The sequence below is a fragment of the Rhincodon typus genome, chromosome 34, assembly GCF_021869965.1.
Source record: "Rhincodon typus isolate 14 chromosome 34, sRhiTyp1.1, whole genome shotgun sequence".
NCBI classification, from domain to species: domain Eukaryota; kingdom Metazoa; phylum Chordata; class Chondrichthyes; order Orectolobiformes; family Rhincodontidae; genus Rhincodon; species Rhincodon typus.
In genome coordinates this window covers 5,565,623-5,588,036 of record NC_063365.1, presented here as the reverse complement: position 1 = coordinate 5,588,036, position 22,414 = coordinate 5,565,623, and the positions used below count along the sequence as shown (strand labels likewise).

Genomic DNA, 22,414 nt, shown 5'->3' with positions numbered 1-22,414 from the left:
GGGGGGGGGGGGGGGGGGGGGGGGGGGGGGGGGGGGGGGGGGGCGGGACAGTGGCAATCTCACTAGACTAGTACATCAGAACCTGAGGCTAATGTTCTGGGGCCACAGGTTCAAATCCCACAATGGCCAATTCAATAAACATCTGAAATTTAAAAATAAACTACTCTCAGTTGTGTCAAGATAATTTCAAGTTCATTAATGTCACAATTTTACTGGGGAAGGGTGTGCAAAATGTCATCACTAAATGTTTAAGATCCCAATGAAATAGCCAATTTGATCATATGACTGTGATTCAGGACAAAAGCAATTCAAATCAGGTTACTTTATTTATTGTAACCCACAACTGTAACATGAACAGTGAAACGAAAGCATTTCATACAAATTTATGAATCATCAGCTAGAGAAGGCCTTCAGCCCCTTCAACTACTGTGCCATTCAATATGATAGAGGCTGATTGTAATCTCAAATCTGTGTTCCTGTCTACACTGACACCCTTTCAATGACCCACTTAACAAAAATCTATCTACATCTGTCTTCAAAATATTCAATGACTGGGTTTACAGCATCTTTCCTGGAAGAGAGTTCCAAAGACTCTTAATGTTCTGAGGGGTAAATAAAATTGCCTATTCTTAGTTTTAAATGGGGGACACTTGGTTTTTAAACTGTAACTCCTAGTTTTAGAAAGAGGAAACATTGCCTCCATCTACTTTGTCAAGAACCCTCAGGATTCTATTTGTTTCAATCAAATTACCTCTCATGCTCCTAAACTCCAACAGATAGGAGCCCAGCCTATTCAACATTTCTTCATTAGACAACTCACCATTTCAGGTATAGTAAGAACTGCCGATGCTGGAGTCAGAGATAACACAGTGTGGAGCTGGAGAACACAGCAGGCCAGGCAGCATCAGAGGAGCAGAAAAGCTGACATTTCAGGTCGGGACCCTTCTTCAGAAATTTCAATGTGTTATCACCATTTCAGTTATTAGTCTTGAAACCTTCTCTGAACTGCCTCCAATGCATTTACACCGTTCCTTAAATAAGATGACAATACTCTACACAGTACTCCAGATATGTGTCTCCAATGTCCTAAACATTTGAAGTATAACCTCCCTGCTTTTTATTCAATTCCCCTCGAATGGTAACATTCTATTAGCTTTTCTAATTATTAGCTGTACTTTGAATACTGACCCTCTGTGATTCATGTACAAGGAACCCAGAAATTAGCTCTGAGACATTCAGGGATCTATTTTATGAAACTTAAACTATACCCCTGCAACTACTCCCCAACCATTCCCACCCCCCACCACACGCTCTCTCTCTCTCTCTCTCATGATTAAGACGGACAAAAGGCAAATGGTTTAGCACGTACACTTGGGTGAAACGGAATATATACAGGGTAAAAAAAATTCCGAAGGTTCGGATGTCAGGTGGAAAGTTACTTTTCCCCTCTCAGTCCTTTTGATTTTTGCAATGATGACACACTGTTGTATGTAGAGCGACAGCCATCGTCTAGTTTGATGGTTGATCAAGTGAATGTGGAATTAGTACAATAATAGACCTTTCTTTCAAGCTTTCTTGGGTTTTCTATCTCATAAAGAGAGAGAGAGAGCAACAGATGCTTTCTGTTTGCAGGCTCTTAATGTTTTTTCCACTTTCTCCTGCTTTTGGCACTTATAGCTCTTTAACACTCACCAGCTCAACCAGAGGCTGTGGTCAGGCAGGATTTCTGTGCCATTCGTTCTCCAATTTTCACACTTACCAAATAGCAACATTGTATTGCACAGATCGACAATATAGGCAGCGCCTAATTTTTCACATTGTAAGCCTTTCCTGGTAAATGGCATTCAGTTTTTAGTCCCAAAAGAATTAATAATACATGGTCTCTTACAGGAGGGAAATCTACAGTCCTTACTGGTCTGATCTACATGTTGCTTCAAACCCTTAGCAACATGGTTGACTCTTAACTGCCCTCTGAACAATTAGGGATGGGCATTAAATGGTCAGTGGTGCCCACATCCCATCAGTGAATAACAAATAAAATATTGTGGCACACGCCATTTAACCAGTGTCCACTCAATCACTTAACTTATTATCCCTTCCCAATATTTATCCTAAATTCCCGTAACTTTGGGGGTTTAACTAATATTTTTTATGCAGAACATCGATGAGTCGGGTGTGTGTGTATGTGAGGTTTTCCACATTCACTGGTCAAAATAAAAATTAAGGATGTTGGCTGAACAGGAACACGCTCTCTCAATCCATGTTGACTGCAGTTCACTAACGCCTGACCCTTGAGTTCATTCTTGATAATCCAGTTCCTTTATTTACAAGGAGAAATCTGTCTGCAAAGCCCACTCCCAATGAAAATGGCCTTGCTTCCAGTTGTGGAACACTGCCCCAACCTTCACTATTGGGACCACAATCAACTGTTATACCAGTCATGCCCTTGTCGCTTTTGGGGAACTCCATATTAATTATTGATTCCTTTAATAAACAAAAGAGAATGAATGGATCATTGAATATATTACCTACCTCGACTCTGCAATCTCAATGCATCGTCGATGACTGTTAAAGGAGGCTTAAATAACTTAGTTCTGATTTCTGATCTCAGAATTTAAGAATTAATTTTACATTTTGGATAATGTAAAGAACCATTAATTCTATCAGTATAACCCAGGGTACAGTCTTCACATTTCTTTTTCTCCTCTTGTTTTAGGAACTGGTGTGCCTTTGTCAAATCCAAATTGTCCTCTACAGTGGTTTCATGTGGAGTTGAGCGATTTGTCCAGAGGGCCATGGAATCCTGTATGAACGGGGTGGTGAACTGCCCAAAGGTGGTGTAAGTACCAGCCCAGATATCACACTGCATGCAGCAAATCTGTTACTGGACATTGGAGAGTGAAGGGTTTGAGCCTATTACAGTGACTGGTTTCCTCAAAGGAGTGGGAGACAAGCAATGTTGAGTGTATTGATGGAGGTGTCCAGTGGATTAGAGGATGGGGACCCTGAAAGATGCTGTGAAGCTATAGAATTGGAGATTGTGCTTTCCAGTTAGGGGGCATGTTTAGTAAGAGAGCTGTAAATTTGTATTTGATTTATTCCCATGGTTTAACCTGAACTTGCAGCCAAGGTTTGACCTTATTGCACATTTGCCGATATGAACCTTACAGACCTTTCAATTTCCAACCAGACATTCTGATGCTTTGCAGGCTGTGAACAGCACCACTAGCTGCTTTCACAAGGCTCCAGCAATCCTGCTGTCTTGGAGTGAAGTGCTCGACAGCTCATGGAGTTTCCCCCGAGGTTATTCACTGGGGGCATCAGGGATCCATGAAGAATGTGTAAGCAGCTCCATGGCACTCCCACTAACAAACATCATCTCAATTAGTCAGGGAAAATACCTTCAGTGACAATATAGGAGTCTTGAGGGCTCGGGAAGGTAATGGATTTGATTCTGAAGTTTGAAAAAGCATTAGATAGATGAGGCATGGACTTCTCAATGATTAGAAGAGTAAAATGGTAATCCATCTATTTCAGAAGAGCACAGTGGCATCTCAAATTCAACCCATTTTCCTCACTTTCCAGACCAGTCTGTGCTTTTCTCTCCCTCTCTCCGTTTTCAGGGATTTAGCTTCCCTCCATCAGCCTATGAGGTCGCCCAAAATTCTGTCACTGCACCAAGTCCCAATTACCTATCACCTCCATGCTCGCTGATCCACTTTGGCTCCTTATGCACTGATGCATCAGTTTAAATATTCACCTCCTCATTTTCAAACCCTGCAATCCTCCCTATCTGTGAAACCTCCTCCGGTCCAATAAACCTTCAGGCTCTCTGCGCTCCTGATTGGCCTCTTGAGAACCTTTGATTTTAATTGCTCCATCATTGGCTGCCCTGCATTCAGATGTTCGGGTCCTAAGCTCTGGAATTCCTTCCCTAAACTTTTCCACTTCTCTAACCCTTGCCTCTTTAAGACAACATTTAAATTAAAAAAAATAGTCTATTTGATCAAGGCTTTGGTCATTGGCCTCAATATTTCAGCTTCTACTGTGCTTTGATTGAGTGTTTGTAAATCTAGGTTTTAAGATGTTAAAGATGCAAATTGTTGTTTAGGTACCAACTGGCTCTAAGACCCATGTACAAGGTGAAGCAGATGATTGTAACATCCTTGGAGTGGAAATGCTGTCCTGAGTATACAGGATCCAACTGTGAACACAAAGGTAAACCTCAGCATTGTAATTCTGAAGTGCTGTACTTCAACAAATGGTTTCCACACCCAGGGTACAAAACTACCTCTAACTGTGCTAGATGGGAGATGTGATGGATGCAAGATTCAGTGATTGTGCAAAAGCTGGGATGCAATGATACATTGTTTAAGACAGATACCTAGAGATCATTAAGCACAAGATACATCCGGAGAATTGAAAGCTTTTGTGGTATAATGGTAGCATCTATATCTTTCAGCCAGAAGACATGGGTTCAAGGGATGCATCTCTGAACAGGTTGGTATGGAAAATATCCACAACCTGAGACATTCAAAATTGGTAGCGTTGCTGGTCCCAGTTTCAGAAATTTGATCTGCACTTTGATGTACTGATGGCCTGTGCTAATCTAGCAGTCCAAGGGACACCTCATTAGTGTTACTTAAAGGACTGACCATCAATGAGCAGCAGAAGGGCAATGTTGGTGGATTATGTTTGGAGGGGCTCTAAGGACTTGCCGCATATTTTCTGGAGAAGAACGAATTTGATGGTCTAATTCTGGATGAGGTTTGAGATGTGGTTCACTACCTCTGGGTTGACAACATTGCCCAGTTTAGTATAACACAGTATGGAGGTGGAGGAACACAGCAGGCCAGGCAGCTTCAGAGGAGCAGGAAAATTGACATTTTCGGTCGGGACCCTTCTTCTGCTCCTCTGATGCTGCCTGGACTGCTGTGCTCCTCCAGCTCCACACTATGTTATCTCAGTCCAGCATCGGCTATTCTTACTATCACTCAGTTTAGTATGTTGCAGGAGCTGAGAAATTTTTTATAACGTTCTCTCTTTATATTCTTTGAAAACCTGTAAACAGTGATTTTCACAAGTGGCGAATATGCACAACTTTATAAAATCTACAAATACAGAACATACAATCCAATCCAAAAAACAAGTTTTCTATTAACATTTTACTTTAAAACCACAGATTAGTGAAGATTAGACTCAATGAGTGGAAGGGTATACAGTAAGCAATGGATGGATGTGAATTGATTGAAAACTGGACTTTAATTGAACTGTCTCAAAAGAGAGACTACAGTGACGTTAGTTCAACACCGGCTCCTTGGTGTGAATCTACCTGTTAATCCTTTCTCTGTGCAGTGTGCAATAGAAAGATGGTGACGAGGCTGGGATGGAATTTTCTTCTACGTTTCATTTCAGCTGTTCGGGATTAAGGGTATTTTGACACTTGGAAATCCTAAAGCCGATTTTGAGGAAATTTGAGAGATTTGAAAATTCGCTGCTTTTGTGCAAATCATGCTCGGCGACGAGTTAGCAGTGTGTGTGTGTAATTGAAGAAATGGCACAAAAAGTGAGTGGAATTACTTCATTGCCAGTGGGGCAAAAAGGGCAGAAATCACCCCAGTGTCAATTCAGGGGAGTTTCATGGAGGGTTTCTCTCTGTGAGCACTGGTTGGTTTTCTGTCACTGTTCTCTGCAGCTCCCCTCATTAGCTAGGCCTCAGGCCTCTACGGTGCCCCTTTCATTATATTTTCCCTCTTGCCATGGCCAGGACCTCTTGGTATTCCCAGTGCCAGTGCCATTTTTAAAGTTGGGCTGTGCGTCTGGTCAAGTGCTGCCAGTCAGGAGTTACCCTTCATAGTGCACGTAGTGGGGGCAGGGGGTGGGAGACAAAAGAGGTGTTTCTGAGGGTGCAGCTGACACTTCATTTGAAATGCAAGAGTTCACTCAGAAACGTATCAACCTAGAGATAGTAGGAACTGCAGATGCTGGAGAATCCGAGACAACAAGGTGCAGGGCTGGATGAACACAGCAGGCCAAGCAGCATCATAGGAGCAGAAAGGCTGACGTTTCGGGCCTAGCCCCTTCTTCAGAAAAACGTATCAAACTACCCAGGTTAGCCACCCTTAATGTCATTCTATCTCAGAACCCTGTCTAAGGGAACCCTGCTGTTTCCCCTGTGCTCAGTGTAACCTACCATCTTCTCATTGCTCGACATGGAAATATCACATCCTGGAAAGCCTTCTACGGGTGAAAATGTTCACTTTTATTCAGCAATAGCAAAAGCAAAGGATAAAAAAAATGAACAAAAGCTGCATTTCTTCTGGGAACAGATGGGGATCTGTCTTTCGAACAAATCAACAAGTGATCACTTCACCTACTGAGACTAGGTGTTGGCTCAGCTTCATTTGGTTTGTGGTAACCAGTGCTCTATCATGCAGAAGGTGGTGTTCTTCCTACTCCTCCTCAGAGGTCTTTAGTCACTCTGGCAGCTCTTCAGCCTCCATCACCTCTCTCATTGCCTGATCCAGTTGTAAGACCACAGCATATGAGGATTATCCAGCACTCTCCGTCTGGAGTCTACTGAAAATACCACTCCTCCCACCTTCAGGAAGCCTGTCATTTGCTCCGTGATGTCCTTGGTTGAAGAATGGGCAGCATTGGATCTTTGCTTAGTCTCAGTCAGGGGGAGGGGACCATTGTTCCAGAGAGTAATCCTTGTCTCCAAATAACCATCCTTTGTAAGGTACCCAGCCCTCGATGGCTTACCATGATCGACCCTACAGTGGGACATGGTGAACTCCGATAAGGAAGGCCATGGAATACCTCCATGTGGAACTTTGATACATTCCCTTGGATGCAGCACCAGCCTCGAAACTGGGAATTTTAGTGAATACAGTACAAGCCCGTGTCATATAAATGTAGTGGGAGATTGTAATTACTGTATGGTTGCTGAAACCATGTCCCCAGAAAGGCAGCATTGTGTATGAGAACACATCGGCAAATACTCACTATTCAAGGTGAGGGGCAATCAGGTCTGTGTCCTTTTCTAACCTAAGATCATGGTTTGTCTTTGTGAATTGCAGCCAACAAGTGCCGCTTTTTAGGTCACTTGGGATTAATTCTGATCATTTCCATCTCTGAACCAATCTGTGCTGATCAATAATGAAATGTCCAGGATGTATATTCCAGTCAGACACTGATGATGTTTCACATGCAGGGTGCGAGTATTACTAATGTCTTTAACTTGTCCTGTGAAAGAGCCTGATTAATGCAATTGTCCTTTGAAAGGCTTCACATCACCCTTAAATACAGCCCACAGGCTCAAACAGGAAAACAAACACTAACTGTGCTCACTGGCTCTCAGCCATTCCCTGTTTCCAGGGCACATTCCTGATCTGAAGGAGGATGGAAAGTAAAGCAGGAGGCACTCAGGATCTGCCTGGTTACCAGGTCACCAACCCCCCCCAACGTCTTTCTCCAAACCGTCGTGTCCCTATCTGCCTCGTTCTCCACACGATACGACATACCTCTTTGAACTGTGGCTCCATCACTCAACATCACTCCATGCCCTGGCCCTACAGCTTAATCATCCAGACTCTGGTGCAGCACTGCCCCCTGCTGTTGAAGCCAGGGTAGTTGTGATTGTTGATCACCTCCTCCTGCCTCAGTACCCCATATCGCCCTAGTACATGGTCATCTCCCTGTCACCGATATGTGGAGTTGCCCCTCTCTTCACAATTACTGTCTCCTCTACACCCCAGCACGCTGCCTCCAAGTCCCAGGCCCAAAGAAGGGTCACGTTAACTCTGATTTTTTTCTTGACAGATGCTGCCAGACCTGCTGAGCTTTTCCAGCAACTTGTTTCTGTCCCAGAATTTTCTCCCCAGCTTCCTGGCTATAGCGGTGACTCCTGATAACACCTCTCCCCTCTTGACTTTCATTGAGCTGACTGCCAAGATGGACCATACCCACCCCCAACTGTCCTGGACACCCATCTCTGACTAATGACTGACCACAGCCCTGACTGATCTCTACGCAGCTCCATAGTTGAATGACCATGACTCCCTGGGTGCACTGGATCCATTGGCCTAACTGTGACCCACTCCCCAGATTGTAATGATATCTACCCCCTGACTGCGAGTGTTCCACATGGTTGACCGTGTCCAAGCTCCTGAACTGATACTGGACACTGCCCTTGACTTACTGTAGTGGGGCCCCCTCACTGAGGGTTCCTCCCCTTAGACTTGAGACATGGCCATTTGGCTGAAGCACAGAGAGAATATTAGGCTGGCACATGGTGTGATGGATGGTGCACAGTACCATACAGTAACGAACATTTCTTTGACTTCATCACTGACAACCAGGACAAGCTGCCTGGCCTTGTGTCTGTGCTAAACGGAAAGGCAAGACATAGAGGCTGTGAGTATCCAGGTTGGTACAATGTGAGTGTGAGTTAAGAGCCCCGAGATATACTCTGGTTGAATCCATGAGCTCACAAAGTGTCCAGGCAGCAGCATTTTTAATGAAAGGTGCTGGTATGTTCCAACATGCAGCATTGAAGTGAAAAACCATAAATAAATGGATCAAAGCTGTGACACAAGGTTGTATGGCAAGACTGGTATCTGTACAATGCCAGCCTCCATGCATGATGTATGGGTGGTCACTGTCCATAGAACGTACCCCAAGACATTAGTGACTGCCTCCAAGAGGGAAAACTGAAGGAGCAAGCTGTGAGGATGGAGTTACCTGGGAGCTGCTTTGACCTTCACATGAGGAATTATCACTGTCTAGTTTCTATCCAGCAGGTGGGAGAGTGGGAAACTGCACATCAATGAGATGAGATTGGCATGTTAATGCACACAAACAGATGTAAATAGGCCTCAGTCTGCTCAGTAGTCTGGTTCTTGTCTCGACCTGGTTGAAAAATTGGACTTTCTTTCCTCATTGTCAAGAATCACATTTTTCCAATCCAGCCAGAAATCCTCGACTGATTCCAGACTCTATGAAGTCTCCTTGGCTTCAGGTTAAACATGGGCAAAGAAACCTCCTGCTGATTACCACATACCGTCCTCCATCAGCTGATGAATCAGTACTCCTCCATGTTGAACAACACTTAGAGGAGGCACTGAGGATGGCAAGGGCACAAAATGTACTCTGGGTAGGGGATTTCAATGTCCACCACCAAAACTGGCTCAGCAGCAGCACTACAGATCAAGCTGGTTGGGTCCTAAAGGTCATAGGTGCTATGCTGGGTCTGCAGCAGATGGTGAGGGAACCAATAAGAGGGGAAAACAGAGTAATATAGTGTGGAGCTGGAGGAGCATAGCAGGCCAGGCAGCATCAGAGGAGCAGAAGAAGGGTCCCAACCCAAAGCGTCAACTTTCCTGCTCCTCTGATGCTGCCTGGCCTGCTGCGTTCATCCAGCTCCACACTGTGTTGTTTCTGACTCCAGCCTCAGCAGTTCTTACTATCTCTGAGGGGAAACATGCTTGATCTCATCCTTACCAATCTGCCAGCCGCAGTTGCATCTGTCCATGACAGTATCAGTGAGAGCGACCATTGCACAGTCCTTGTGGAGATAAAGTCCGGCCTTCACATTGAGAATAACTTCCCATCATGTGGTGTGGCACTATCACCGTGCTAAATGGGTCAGATTTCAAAGAGGTCTAGCATCCATGAGGCACTGTGGGCCATCAAGAGCAGCAGAATTGAACTCCAGCACAATCTGTAACCTCATGGCCCGGCATATCCCCCAGTCAACCATTACCATCAAGCCAGGGAATCAACCCTGGTTCAATGGAGAGTGTAGGAGGGCATGCCAGGAGCAGCACCAGACATACCTTAAGATGAGGTATCAACCTGGTGAAACCACCAAACAGGACTACTTGCATGCAAACAGCATAAGCAGCAAGTAATAGACATTGCTAAGCGATCCCAAAACCAACATATTAGTCCTGCCACATCCAGTCGTGAATGGTGGTGGCCAATTAAACAACTCACTGGAGGAGGAGGCTCCACAAATATCCCCATCCTCAATGATGGAAGAGCCCAGCACATCAGCACAAAAGATAAGGCTGAAGCATTCGCAGCAATCTTCAGCCAGAAGTGCCGAGTGGATGATCCATCTCAGCCTCCTCCAGTGGTCCCCAACATTACAGATACCAGTCTTCAGCCAATTCGATTCACTCCACATGATATCAAGAAATGGTTGGAAACACTAGATACTGCAAAGGCTATGGGCCCTGACAACATTCCAGCAATAGTACTGAAGACTTGTGCTCCAGAACTTGCCGCTCCCTTAGCCAAGCTGTTCCAGTACAGTTACAGCACCGGTATCTACCTGACAATATGGAAAATTGCCCAAGTATGTCTTGTATACAAAAGCAGAACAAATCCAACCCGGCCAATTACAGCCCCATCAGTCTCCTCTCGATCAGCAGTAAAGTGATGGAAGGTGTCATCAACAGTGAAATCAAGCAGCACCTGCTCAGCGACGCCCAGTTTGGGTTCCGCCAGGGCCACTCCACTCCTGACCTCATTACACCCTCGGTTCAAACATGGACAAAAGAGCTGAATTCCAGAGGTGAGGTGAGAGTGACAGCCCTTGATGTCAAGGCTCATTCGGCCAAATGTGGCATCAAGGAGCCCTAGCAAAACTGGAATCAATGGGTATCAGGGGGCCAAATCTCTGGTGGTTGGAGTCACATAGGAAGATGCTCGTGGTTATTGGAGATCAATCATCTCAGCTCCAAAACATCTCTGCAGGAGTTCCTCAGGGTCGTGTCCTAGGCCCAACCATCTTCAGCTGCTTCATCAATGACCTTCCCTCCATCATAAGGTCAGAAGTGGGGATGTTCACTGATGATTGCACAATGTTCAGCCCCATTTGTGACTCCTCAGATACTGAAGCAGTCCATGTTCAAATGCAACAAGGTCTCGATAATATCCAGGCTTGGGCTCACAAGTGGCAAGTGACATTCGTGCCACACAAATGCCAGGCTATGACCATCATCAATAAGAGACAATCTAACCACCGCCCCCTGAAATTCAATGGTGTTACCATTACTGAATTCCCCACTATCAACATTCTGGGGGTTACCATTGACCAGAAACTCAACTGGACTCACCACATAAACAGAGTGGCTACAAGAGCAGGTCAGAGGCTAGGAATACTGCACCAATAACACACCTCCTGACTCCCCTGAGCCCGTCTGCCATCTACAAGGCACAAGTCAGGAGCATGATGGAATACTCCCCACTTGCCTGGATGGGTGCAGCCCCAACAATACTCAAGAAGCTTGACACCATCCAGGATAAAGCACCCCCCTTGATTGGCACTACATCTACAAGCATCCACTCCCTCCACCACCGATGCTCAGTAGCAGCGGTGTGTACGATCTACAAGATGCACTGCAGAAATTCACCAAAGATCTTCAGACAGCACCTTCCAAACACGTGACCACTTCCATCTAGAAGGACGAGGGCAGCAGAAATAAGGGAACACCACTCCCTGCAAGTTCCCCTCCAAGCCACTCACCATCCTGATTTGGAAATATATCGCCGTTCCTTCACTGTTGCTGGGTCAAAATCCTCGAATTCCCTCCCTCAGGGCATTGTGGGTCAACACTCAGCAGGTGGATTGTAGCAGTTCGAGAAGGTAGCTCACCACCACCTTCTCAAGGGCAATTTGGGACAGGCAATAAATGCTGGTCAGAATAGAAGTTGCTGGAAAAGCTCAGCAAGGGTCTGAGGAAGGGTCACCACACCCAAAACGTTAACTGATTTTTTCTTCACAGATGCTGCCAGACCTGCTGAGCTTTTCCAGCAACTTCTGTTTTTGTTCCTGATTTACAGCAACCGCAGATCTTTCGGTTTTTAAAATAAATGCTGGTCAGCCAGCAATGCCTACATCCCACAAATGAATAAAAAAAAAACTCACTATTGGCCACGCCATTCAGGGGTGGGAAAATTCTGCTCCCAAGTCTCCCAAACAGGAAGGAATTAGCTGAAGGAGATATGGTTAGACTGTACCATGCTATTTAGCTTAAGGATCAGTGAAGAGTAACTCTGACATTCAGGGAGTGCTAAAAGTAGTCTTTAACCAAGGAGGAAATCATAAAATCAGGATCACAAGGCTGAAGTCAAGATAAAGGACAAAGTACAGCTGATATTCTGCAAGACTAGGCTAATGTGTTCTGCACAGTTAAGCAGTAAATAAAGAGCAAGAATGATTAGAAAGAACATGGTCAAAAACATGAACAACCTTGGGAACGACTATACGTTAACTTCTTTGAAGGGGAATGGGAGTAGGAGCTTGCCTCGGGCGATAGCTACAGCAAGTTGAGAAACGTCGAGTCTATGCTCAATATCATGTGCCAAAACTATTGAGGTTTTGAGAAGCTGGTTTGCAATTTCTAGTGTGCCAAAGGAGTTGGTGCGAGATATTGATTGAGAGTTTACATCAGCAGAGTTGGAAATATTTCTGAGTGGGAAAGGAGTCATCTATAGAGAGAGATGCACAGCTTCTGGATGTGAAGATGTGGATGTGAGCAAGGGTGTAGAGGATGGTCCAGATGATAGGCATGAGTCCCAAGTTCTAGGGATGGCTGCTGGTGTCGTGCCTGGATGTGTTGCATTGAGTACATGAGAGATTGATAGTGCAGTGGGTAGCAGCTATCATTTGAAGGTGCATTCGCTCACGTGTAGTCATTAAACTTATTCCGACACTGTTTACAGGTCTTTGGGTGCAGGCCTCTCTGCCACTTCCCATTCCTTTCTGAATGTCGTCCTGCCACCACGCCACTCCACTCCACTCCCACCAACAGAAACATGGTGTCTCTCCAGACACTGCTGCCAGCACAAAGGCAGAATCAGGAATGGCAGGGCTCCCTACCTTCACACGCTGGGCAGCCAATTAGATTCATAAGAACAAGGAGCAGGAGCAGGCAATTAACCCCTCAAGCCTGCTGTGCCATTTAATACAATCATGGCTGATCTCAGCTTGGCCTCAACTCCAGTTTCTTGCCCATTCCCCATAACCTTTCAACTAATGAAAAATCTATCCATCCCCTCCTAAATTTACTTCGTGTCTCAGCAGCTGCCAGACTCTGGGGTAGAGTGCTTTGCCCAGATTTATGACCCTTTGAGGGACATTTGGCTGGCTGATTAATACCGGGCTTTTCCATGCTGTATGACTCTGTGTGCCCACAATAATTGCCCTTTGAGGTGGGCTACTATGCCATTTAGTTGCACAAAGAATGATTAATTTCAAGAAAAACAGCCCAGTGCAACTTTTCTGAGGAGAACTAATGGTGTCTTTTTCAAGGCAGCACAGGATAAACAGTAAATGTGTCCTTGCCTGTACCCACTTCCTGAGAACAAGCTTTTAAAACTGAACTGTTGCAAGCCCAGAAACAGATTGGCAGCCCACTGTTACAGTGATCAGGCTGAGTGCTGATCTCTGGAATGTCATTGGCTCAAACAATTGTCAGGATCACCAAATGATTGTTAGTGGAAAAATACATCAATAAAAACTTGATAACGCCAAGACACACCTCTGCTAGTCCAGGCAAGTGCAAGATGCCCTGGGTACAGGTTTGCTCCAAGAACTGGCATTGGATTAGTCAAATGCATGGTGAGAAATGCTCTGCAGAATGCAAAGATTATTAGAGATGTGTACAACACAACGCATCAAACGCACACCAGAATGTACAACTCGAAGACCAACTATATTAGCATAGAATTGCTTTGAAGCCCATTGGATATTTAAGATGAGAAAAGGGGCAGGACTTATACAATTAATGGTAGGGCCCTGGGTAGTTTTGTGGACCAAAATGACCTAGGGGTTCCGGTACATAATTCTTTGAAGTTTGCATCACGTATAGACAGGGTGTTTAAAAAGGCATTTAGCACGCTTGCCTTCACTGCTCAGTCTTTTGAGTAAAGGAAGTGGGATGTCATATTGAAATTGTAGAGGATATTGGTGAGGCCTCTTCTGGATTACTGTGTCCAGTTCTGGTTGCCCTATTATAGGAAGGATATTATTAAGCTGGAGAGGGTTCAGAAGAGATTTACCAGGATGTAACTGGGTATAGAAGGCTGAGTTATAAAGAAAGGCTGGATAGGCTGGGACATTTTTCACTGGAGCGTAGGAGGTTGAGAGGTGACGTTATAGAGGTTTGTAAAATAATGAGGGGGATAGATAGGGGAAATAGTATGTTGTCTTTTCCCGAGGATGGGGGATTTAAGACTAGGGGACACATTTTTAAGGTGAGAGGAGAGATTTAAAAAGACATGAACGGCAAATTGTTTTACACAGAAGGTGGTTTGCGTGTGTAATGAACTTCTTGAGGAAGTGTTGGATGCGGGCACAGTTAGAACGTTTAAGAGACGCTTCGATAAGTTCACGAATAGGAAAAGTTTGAGAAATTTGGGCCAGGAGCGGGCAGGTAGGACTAGTTTTTTTTGGGATTATGTTCAGCATGGACTTGTTGGACTGAAATGACTCTATGAAACTTTCCAGTGGCTCCCCAGCATTGACAGTAGCCAGCTTAATAGCTGGGAGCAGGCCAAGGGAGCAGGGCTTCAGTGAGACTGACAGCGCTTCCTCCCTGTGGGGGTACAAGTGGAGTCTACAGTAGTGGAGGAGCTGCCTGACTTTTATTCAACAAATCCACCTTCTTGCCAGGGGCATCTCCCTCTGAACATCCCAAATAGTGACCGCGTCCACACCCCCTCCCACCCAGCCCGTACACAGAAATTGTGCCAGCTCTTGGCTCCTGTAACTGTAGCCTGCCCTTCAATACAAGTTCCAGGCTGACACTCCATTGCAGCACTGAGGAAGGGCTGCACTGTGGGAGTCTCTGGCTTTACAATGACATACTAAACTGAAAACCCTGTGGGACCGTTCCAAAGAAGTGTGTTGGAGTTTCCCCTTGACATTTTGACCAATATTTATCCCTGAATCAGTCCCCAACCCCAGATTCTCAGCTCTGTAAGGGGCTGACAGGGTTAGAACTGGGGAGTACCTTGAGCACCACCCACTATGAAAGGATTCAGTGGGAGAACTGGTCGTTTAAAACAAGAGCCTATTCTCATTAGACCAGGAACCGATTTCCTCACCCATGCCAGGCTGATTGGGCCTGTACATCTTATGTCTCCTCCCACCATCCCACCACCCCCACCACCACCACCACCATCCCTTAATAAAGGACGATGGTGGCAGCAAACCTGTGCCGTAGTGAGTAAGATTTCAGATGGCCCCATCCAACATGGTGCTCTGTTGCTCAGACGACAGTAACCACGGTGCTGCCCGTGAGATCTTGCTGTGTACAACTTAGCTGCAATACTTTGTGTATTAAAACAGTGAAAATTCTTCATAACATAAAAACTTCGCTGGCTGTGAAATGCTTTAGGGTGCCCTGTACGGTGCTATACAAATTCAAGTCTTTCTTTTTAGCATTTTTATTTTAATTTTTTTATTTCAAAACCGTAGAAAGTCTACTATGCAGAAAGAGGCCGTTCAGCCAATTGAGTCTGCACTGATCCTCTGAACAGCAAACAAACCAGACCCACCCCCTCCCTATACTATGGATTTTTACCATGGCCAATCCAACTAACCTGCACATCATTGGACTGTGGGAGGAAACTGGAGCACCCAGAAGAAACCCCCGCAGACACGGGGAGAATCTGCAATATATTATCTGACACACTAGAAAACATGGACATGTAGGGCACCTACAATAGAAAACACAATCTGAATGGCATCACATGTAACATGTTGACTGAAAATGATTTGAACTGTTTTGTCTTTTCCCCTAGTTCCAACGGAACGGATTGCAACAGGCTTTCTGGAGAAGATACTGGGAGAACAGCAAACAATCAAAGCAATCATAAATCCAAGTAAGTCCCAATTCAGGAAAATAATGCGGGGTGGGGGTTAATGCAACTTGTGGCAAAGCAGCAGTATCCCTATGTCTGAGCCAGGAGATCTGGGTTCAAGTCCCACCTGTTCCAGAGGTACTTAATAACATCTCTGAATAGATTGACTATAAATTGGCTTTTTTCCCTACTGTAACTGGGTTTGTTTTATTAATTTATGAGTGAACGAGGGATATTCAGCCCCATTTTCCAACCAAGTATCCAGGATTGGCCTCAAAAAGGAGCAGCAAAATTGTCACTTATTATTTGAGAAGTGGACATCCCAGACCTCTTCAAATTCCTGGGATTGCCATTAACCATAAACTGAACTAGACAAGTCCTGTAACTACAATGCGTAAGTCAGGAATATGATGGAATATTCTCCGCTTGCTTGGAGGGGTGCAGCTCTAACAACACTCAAGAAGCTTGACATCATCCAAGACAAAGCAGCCTGCTTGATTAGCACCACATCCACAAACACCCACTCACTCTAACACCCTGACGCTCAGCAGCAGCAGTGTTTACCATCTAGAAGATTACTGCAGCAACTCCATAAGCCTCCCTTGACAGCATCCTCTACAAATGAACAAAGGCAGCAGATGCTTGGAAAACAAGGTGTATAGCTGGATGAACACAACAAGCCAAGCAGCATCAGAGAAGCAGGAAGGCTGACGTTTCGGGCCTAGACCCTTCTTCAGAAAAAGAATTTTTCTGAAGAAGGGTCTAGGCCTGAAACTCAGCCTTCCTGCTCCTCTGATGATGCTTGGCCTGCTGTGTTCATCCAGCTCTACACCTTGTTATCTTAGATTCTCCAGCATCTGCGGTTCCTACTATCTCTGAGATGCTTGGAAACACCAGGTTTCCCCACTAAGTTAAACGCCGTTCTGACCTGGAACTACATTGCTGTTCTGTCGCTGTTAATGGGTCAAATTCCTGGAATTCCCTCACAAGTGGCATTGTGGGCGAACTAGTACCCCATGGGCTGCAGCGATTTGAGAAAGTGGTGCACCATGAGTTTCTCAAGGACAAATGGAGACAGGCAATGGGCCTAGCCAATGACACCTACATACCATGAATATATTCTTAATAAGAGGTAGATTATCAAACAAAAATGGTTTTGATAAATCTTTCAGAGGTATCATTTTAAATGGTATGCCATTGCAACAGGATCTAGCCCTTTCAAATTGGAGTCAAAGTTTGTATTCCAGACGGTAAACTAACTCCTGGCTCTAAAATGGATGGTGGCACATTCATATTTTATAACTGTTTACACTTGACATTTAACCATCTTTTGAACACACGGATGAGCCAAAGATCATGAAGTAGAGTTCATTATTCCACCAGCATCAGATCATTACAAACATGAAGGGAAATCAAGGCTAAACAAGGAGGTATTTATGTATTTATATGGACTTAAGTCTGTGACTTGGATTGTTCTGAGGAATCCTTCTGCTCCTTCTTCCTATGAGACTTTCTTCCCCTGAAGACATCCTTTCTTCCAGAAACGATCCAATTGACTGCTCCAGCTGCTCTTCTTCAAGATTGCCACCTGCTGCTAGAGGTCCCAGCCCAACTGCTCAAGCTCCTCTGCTCAGTGTTCTCCCTCACCATCACCACCTGCTGCTGGAGATTCAGTTGCAGTAATTCAGAGCATTTGTTATTTGGTTTGATGCGATATTTATCGTTAACCTGGAGATTGTCAGTGTTGCTGGCCACAAGCTAATCATGGAAGGTATGATAGAATTCCTTGGTAGAGAGGATGAATATTATTTAGAATGTGTAGATTAAAGCGATATATATAGACTCTGAAGACTGGGGTAACATGAGAATGCTCATGCAAGTTCCATGAGGACAGTACCTGACTCCATGCAATGTTGCAATATTAAACACTTTACATTTAAGATCACACTTTATTTGATTGAGAGTAAGGACTAATGTCTAGGAATGATTTGTGCCTGAAACTTGAGATATATATAACTGGTGCAAATATAACAATAGCATCTACTATGCCAAGGTTGGATATGAGAGACCTTCTGAAATATCTAACCCACGGCAGAATACAGTATGGATCAATGTGTTTGATTCATAGACTGAGAGGTGTTCTGGTTTTAATGAATATCCCAATCTGTGACCCTCAGTGAAACTCCATGGTAAAGTATCAGATCACAAACCTATTTCAAAGGGAGAGTGGGGGGGGTCGGCTATATTTGACTTGAGAATGCTGATTGGGGTATAGGAATTGGGATGTTGCTCCTGGACCGTGCTATGGCTAAGATTAATGTTGATACCGAGTGAAAAATGTAGAAAAGCATTCCATCCCTCATTGCTATCTTCCCTGATCTTCGTGAAAACAAACTCCAAAGGATTAAATAACCACGGACAACTTTTGAGAAGAACCAAGAAAGCTAGTGTTTGTAGGTACCTGGATAATGTAACTTCCCCTGTTTTGGACTGGGCCTACCAGTGCTGGGAGTCGCATCAAAACAACTTAACATGGGGTTCTCCTACTTTCAAACACACTTGCTGGATCCCGGTCACCAGCCCCAATGGAAACACAATGATTCCTCCTGTTGCTTTGTGACCCTGGCCTAGTTTCTGCTCTTAGTGTCTCACAGGACAGAGATCAGGCAGACAGATTTTAGAAGTGGTTAGGCTTAGTAGTGGAACTTTGAACATTCTTACAGGGCTCCTCAAGGTCACTGTAGGAATGATGTTCTCCCCAGGCTTGATGGGGAAGGGTCTGGAACCAGGAGACAGTCTCAGAAGAAGGGGGAAGCCATTTAGGACTGAGATAGAGAGGAATCTCTTCACTCAGAGGATGGTGAATCTTTGGAATTCCCTATCATGGACGGTTGTGGAAACTCAGTGACTGAATATAGACAAGTTAGAGATCAAAAGATTTCTGATAGGGATAGTGAGGGAAAATGACTTTGAAATCAATAATGATCTAGTTGAATCTTGGTCCAGGCTTAATGGCCAAATGGCTAACTGCTGTTTCCATTTCCTGTGAATTTTCATTGTGAATATAACCTGGTTAATTGCTAAAGAAATCAGAGCCAACTGAAGCTGGAACATTACTGTATAATTTCTTCCACTTGGTTTAAAGACTTCAGTTAAAGTTACCAGGAATTAGCTTCAGATTCAGAAACACAGATTTAGCCTGGCTCTGGTCTCAGGGGCCTGTGGGCCTACTTGGCTGGAGTGAAGTTTAGAGAATCAGGTGGAGAGATAGCTGTAGATTCTTAATTTTTCCGTTTGAAAGATCTGGAGCATTGGGAGTTTGAGCTGCTAAACTCTGAATTCACCCACATTCCCAAGGTAATGGGAGTGGGAGTAGATCGGTGAGTAGATCAGGATCGGTGAGTTAACAGAGAGGAAGGGGGTTAAGAACATTCAGAACAGAAAAACACTTTCTGTCCTTTGGGCCTGCACACAGCTGGTCTGTAACCCAAAATCCATTTCCCGATTGTGCAAAAATATCAACTAACAAAATCTTTCGCTCACAGTCTTGAAAATTTCAATCGACCCCCCAACATTTACACCTTTCTTTGAGAGGGAATGTCAGACACCCATTCGGTTATGGACCAGACCACCCCCCCTTAAAATATACTAAAATAGCCTAGACCCTAACGTTTTCTTATTTTAAAGTTAAGTGTAAGGGGCTATGTTCCAGATGCAATTCGATTGGTCAAACTGCTCGACTTTAAGCAGTACATGCTTAATTTTTAGACTAAATAAAAACCCAAAATAGGGAGGGGGATGGGGTAGGGAGTAAGAACATAAGAACTAGGAGCAGGAGTAGGCCGTCTGGCCCTTCGAGCCCGCTCCGCCACTCAACAAGATCATGGCTAATCTTTTCGTGGACTCAGATCCACTTACCCGCGTTCTCACCGTATCCCTTAATTCCTTTATTGTTCAAAAAAAAATCTACCTTTTTTGAGTAAATGATAGGATAGAGCCCAAAAAGAGAGAAGAGCTGTTGGACAGACAAAGGAGTTGATAACAATCAGGCTGGGAGGGTGAATAGCTGTTAATGGGGACTGTTAGTGACTAACAACAGGTGGTGTGAATAACAGGCTATGTGATAACAAGGCCTGGTGTGTGGGGTAGAGGGCTAGGACATGGGAGAGGTTAGGCCCTAAATTTATTGAACTCAATATTGAGCCAGAGGGCTGCAGGGTCCCCAAGTGGAAAATGAGGTGTTGTTCCTCCAACTTGCATTGAGCTCCACTGGAACACTGCATCAAGCCTGAGACAGAGATGTTGGTCAGGGAACAGGGTGGTGTGTTAAAGTGGCAGGCAACAGGTAGCTCAGGGTCTTTTTTGTGAGCAGATCGTAGATGTTCTGTGAAGCGGTCACCCAGTCTATGCTTTGTTTCTCCAATGTAGAGGAGACCACGTTATGAGCAGCAAATCCCCTCCCCTCCCTTGTCCACCTTCTGCAGAGACCATTTCCTATTTTCTGCATATAAACCAACATTTTCCCAGCTACCACCAGTTCTGAGGAAGGGTCACCGGACCAGAAACATTAACTCTGATCTATTTTGCCTGATTTACAGCATCCACAGTTCTTTCGGTTTTTATTTATTATCTAACTCACTGCCACATCTCTTCACTGATGCCCACCGTGAAGATGTTCTGCACCTCTCTCCAACAGCATTTCCGTTCCAATCTTTCTTTTTGTCCATTTCATTACTGACATTAATTTCATCGTCACTCCTGGTGTTTGACCAGGTATCTGCTAAAACTCGTTTCCACAGCCATATCACATTCCTCAGTGACTGCCTCCAGCTCAGACTCACCCCACGTGGATTCCAACTGAAGTTTCATCCCTCATGTTTTGAATCCTCCCAGGATCACAGATATCTCCGTAATGTTCAACGTTCCACAGACAGCTGCTCTCGCCGCATCCTGAGATCCACGCTCAGTGCCATGCGGTGTCACATGCACACCCTCGACCTTTCTCTCCAACAGCATCACAACACACTGGCTCAGGGCTGCACCACTCCACAGTTCCAGTTCATCCTCCGGCTCATTCACTGGGCTAAAGAGAAACTTTTTCTTTTCCTTTCAGGTATCAAGGCCCACAAGATGCAACAACTTAGAGATACCCATGACCCTCTGGAAACTTCCTCTCCTCCCCTTCCCTCTGACTCTATCCCCTCTCCCAACCCCACCTCCTGTTGGGTATTCACAAATCCCTCCTAACCTTCTGCTCTCCCATGCTGAACGTTCTGTACACAGCAAAAGCCTCAGCTTTATTCCTCTGTGTCACCACCTTAACGAATTTCGGGCACGACATGACGTTGAACTCTTCTTCCATCGTCTTTGCCTCCATGATCATTTCTTCAGAGACGAATCCTCTCCCTGTCCCACCAACACCTTTCGCCCAGTTCCAACACTCTCCCTCCACTTGGACCCTTTCCTCTGTCCTTTTACCTGCTCTCGATCTGTTCATTGAGAAATGTCTACGTGATATTGGTCGCCTCAATTTCTCTGCTCCCCTCACCCAATCCAACCTATCTCCCTCTGAACAATCTTCACTCTGTGTGCTCAGATCTAATCCTGACTTTGTTATTAAGCCTGCCGGTAAGGGTGCTGCAGTTGTAGTCTGGCGTACTGACCTCTACCTTGCAGAGGCTGTGCGCCAACTCTCAGATACCTCCTCCTACCTTCCCCTGGACCGTGGTCCCACCATGATACGTCAGGCCATTGTATCAACGGATAACTGATCGCATTTCATCTGATGATGTCCCCCCGCCACTGCAATCCCTTTACACATCCATTTCCCACCAGGAGGGTCTTAGGGCTCTCCGCTTCTTCCTGGAACAAAGTCCTGAACTGTCTCCACCCACCACCACCCTCCTCTGCTGGGCCGAGCTCATCCTCACCCTCAACAACTTCTCTTTTAACTCCTATCACTTTCTTCAGGTCAGAGGGCTGGCCATGGGTACCCGCATGGGCCCCAGTTACGCCTGTCTCTTTGTGGGGTACATGGAACATTCCTTGTTCCAGTCCTCTTCCAGTCCCTACCCACAACTCTTTCTCCAATATATCGACGATATCATCGGTGCTGCTTCCCTCTCTCATCTGGAATTGGAAAACTTCATCAATTTCGCTTCCAATTTCTACCCTGCCCTCACTTTCACCTGGTCTATCTCTGACTCCTCCCCTCCTTTCCTCGACATCTCTGTTTCCATTTCTGGGGATAGAGTGGCCACTAATATCCACAATAAACCCGATGACTCCCACAGCTACCTGGACTATACATCCTCGCACCCTGCTTCCTGTAAAGACTCCACCCCATTCTCTCAGTTTCTCCGTCTCCATCGCATAAAATCAGATGAGGTCAACTTCGACAAGGGAGCCTCCAAAATGTCCACCTCCTTCCTTAACCGAGGATTCCCCAGCTCCATTGTTGACAGGGCCCTCAACCAGGTCCGACCCATCTCCCACACTTCCCCCCCCCCACCTCTTCTCTTCCCTCCCGCAACAG

The 22,414-nt window shown here is 45.2% G+C and overlaps 1 protein-coding gene across 1 annotated transcript in view; it reads left to right on the top strand.

Moving 5' to 3' along the window:
* Positions 1–22,414, top strand: part of mmrn2a (multimerin 2a) — a 46,335-nt gene that overhangs the window by 11,324 nt on the left and 12,597 nt on the right. The window contains exons 2-4 of the mRNA XM_048616330.1: positions 2,717–2,839; positions 4,112–4,218; positions 15,820–15,900. Of these exons, the coding sequence (XP_048472287.1) occupies positions 2,717–2,839; positions 4,112–4,218; positions 15,820–15,900 (311 nt within the window). The remainder of the gene's footprint in view (positions 1–2,716; positions 2,840–4,111; positions 4,219–15,819; positions 15,901–22,414) is intronic.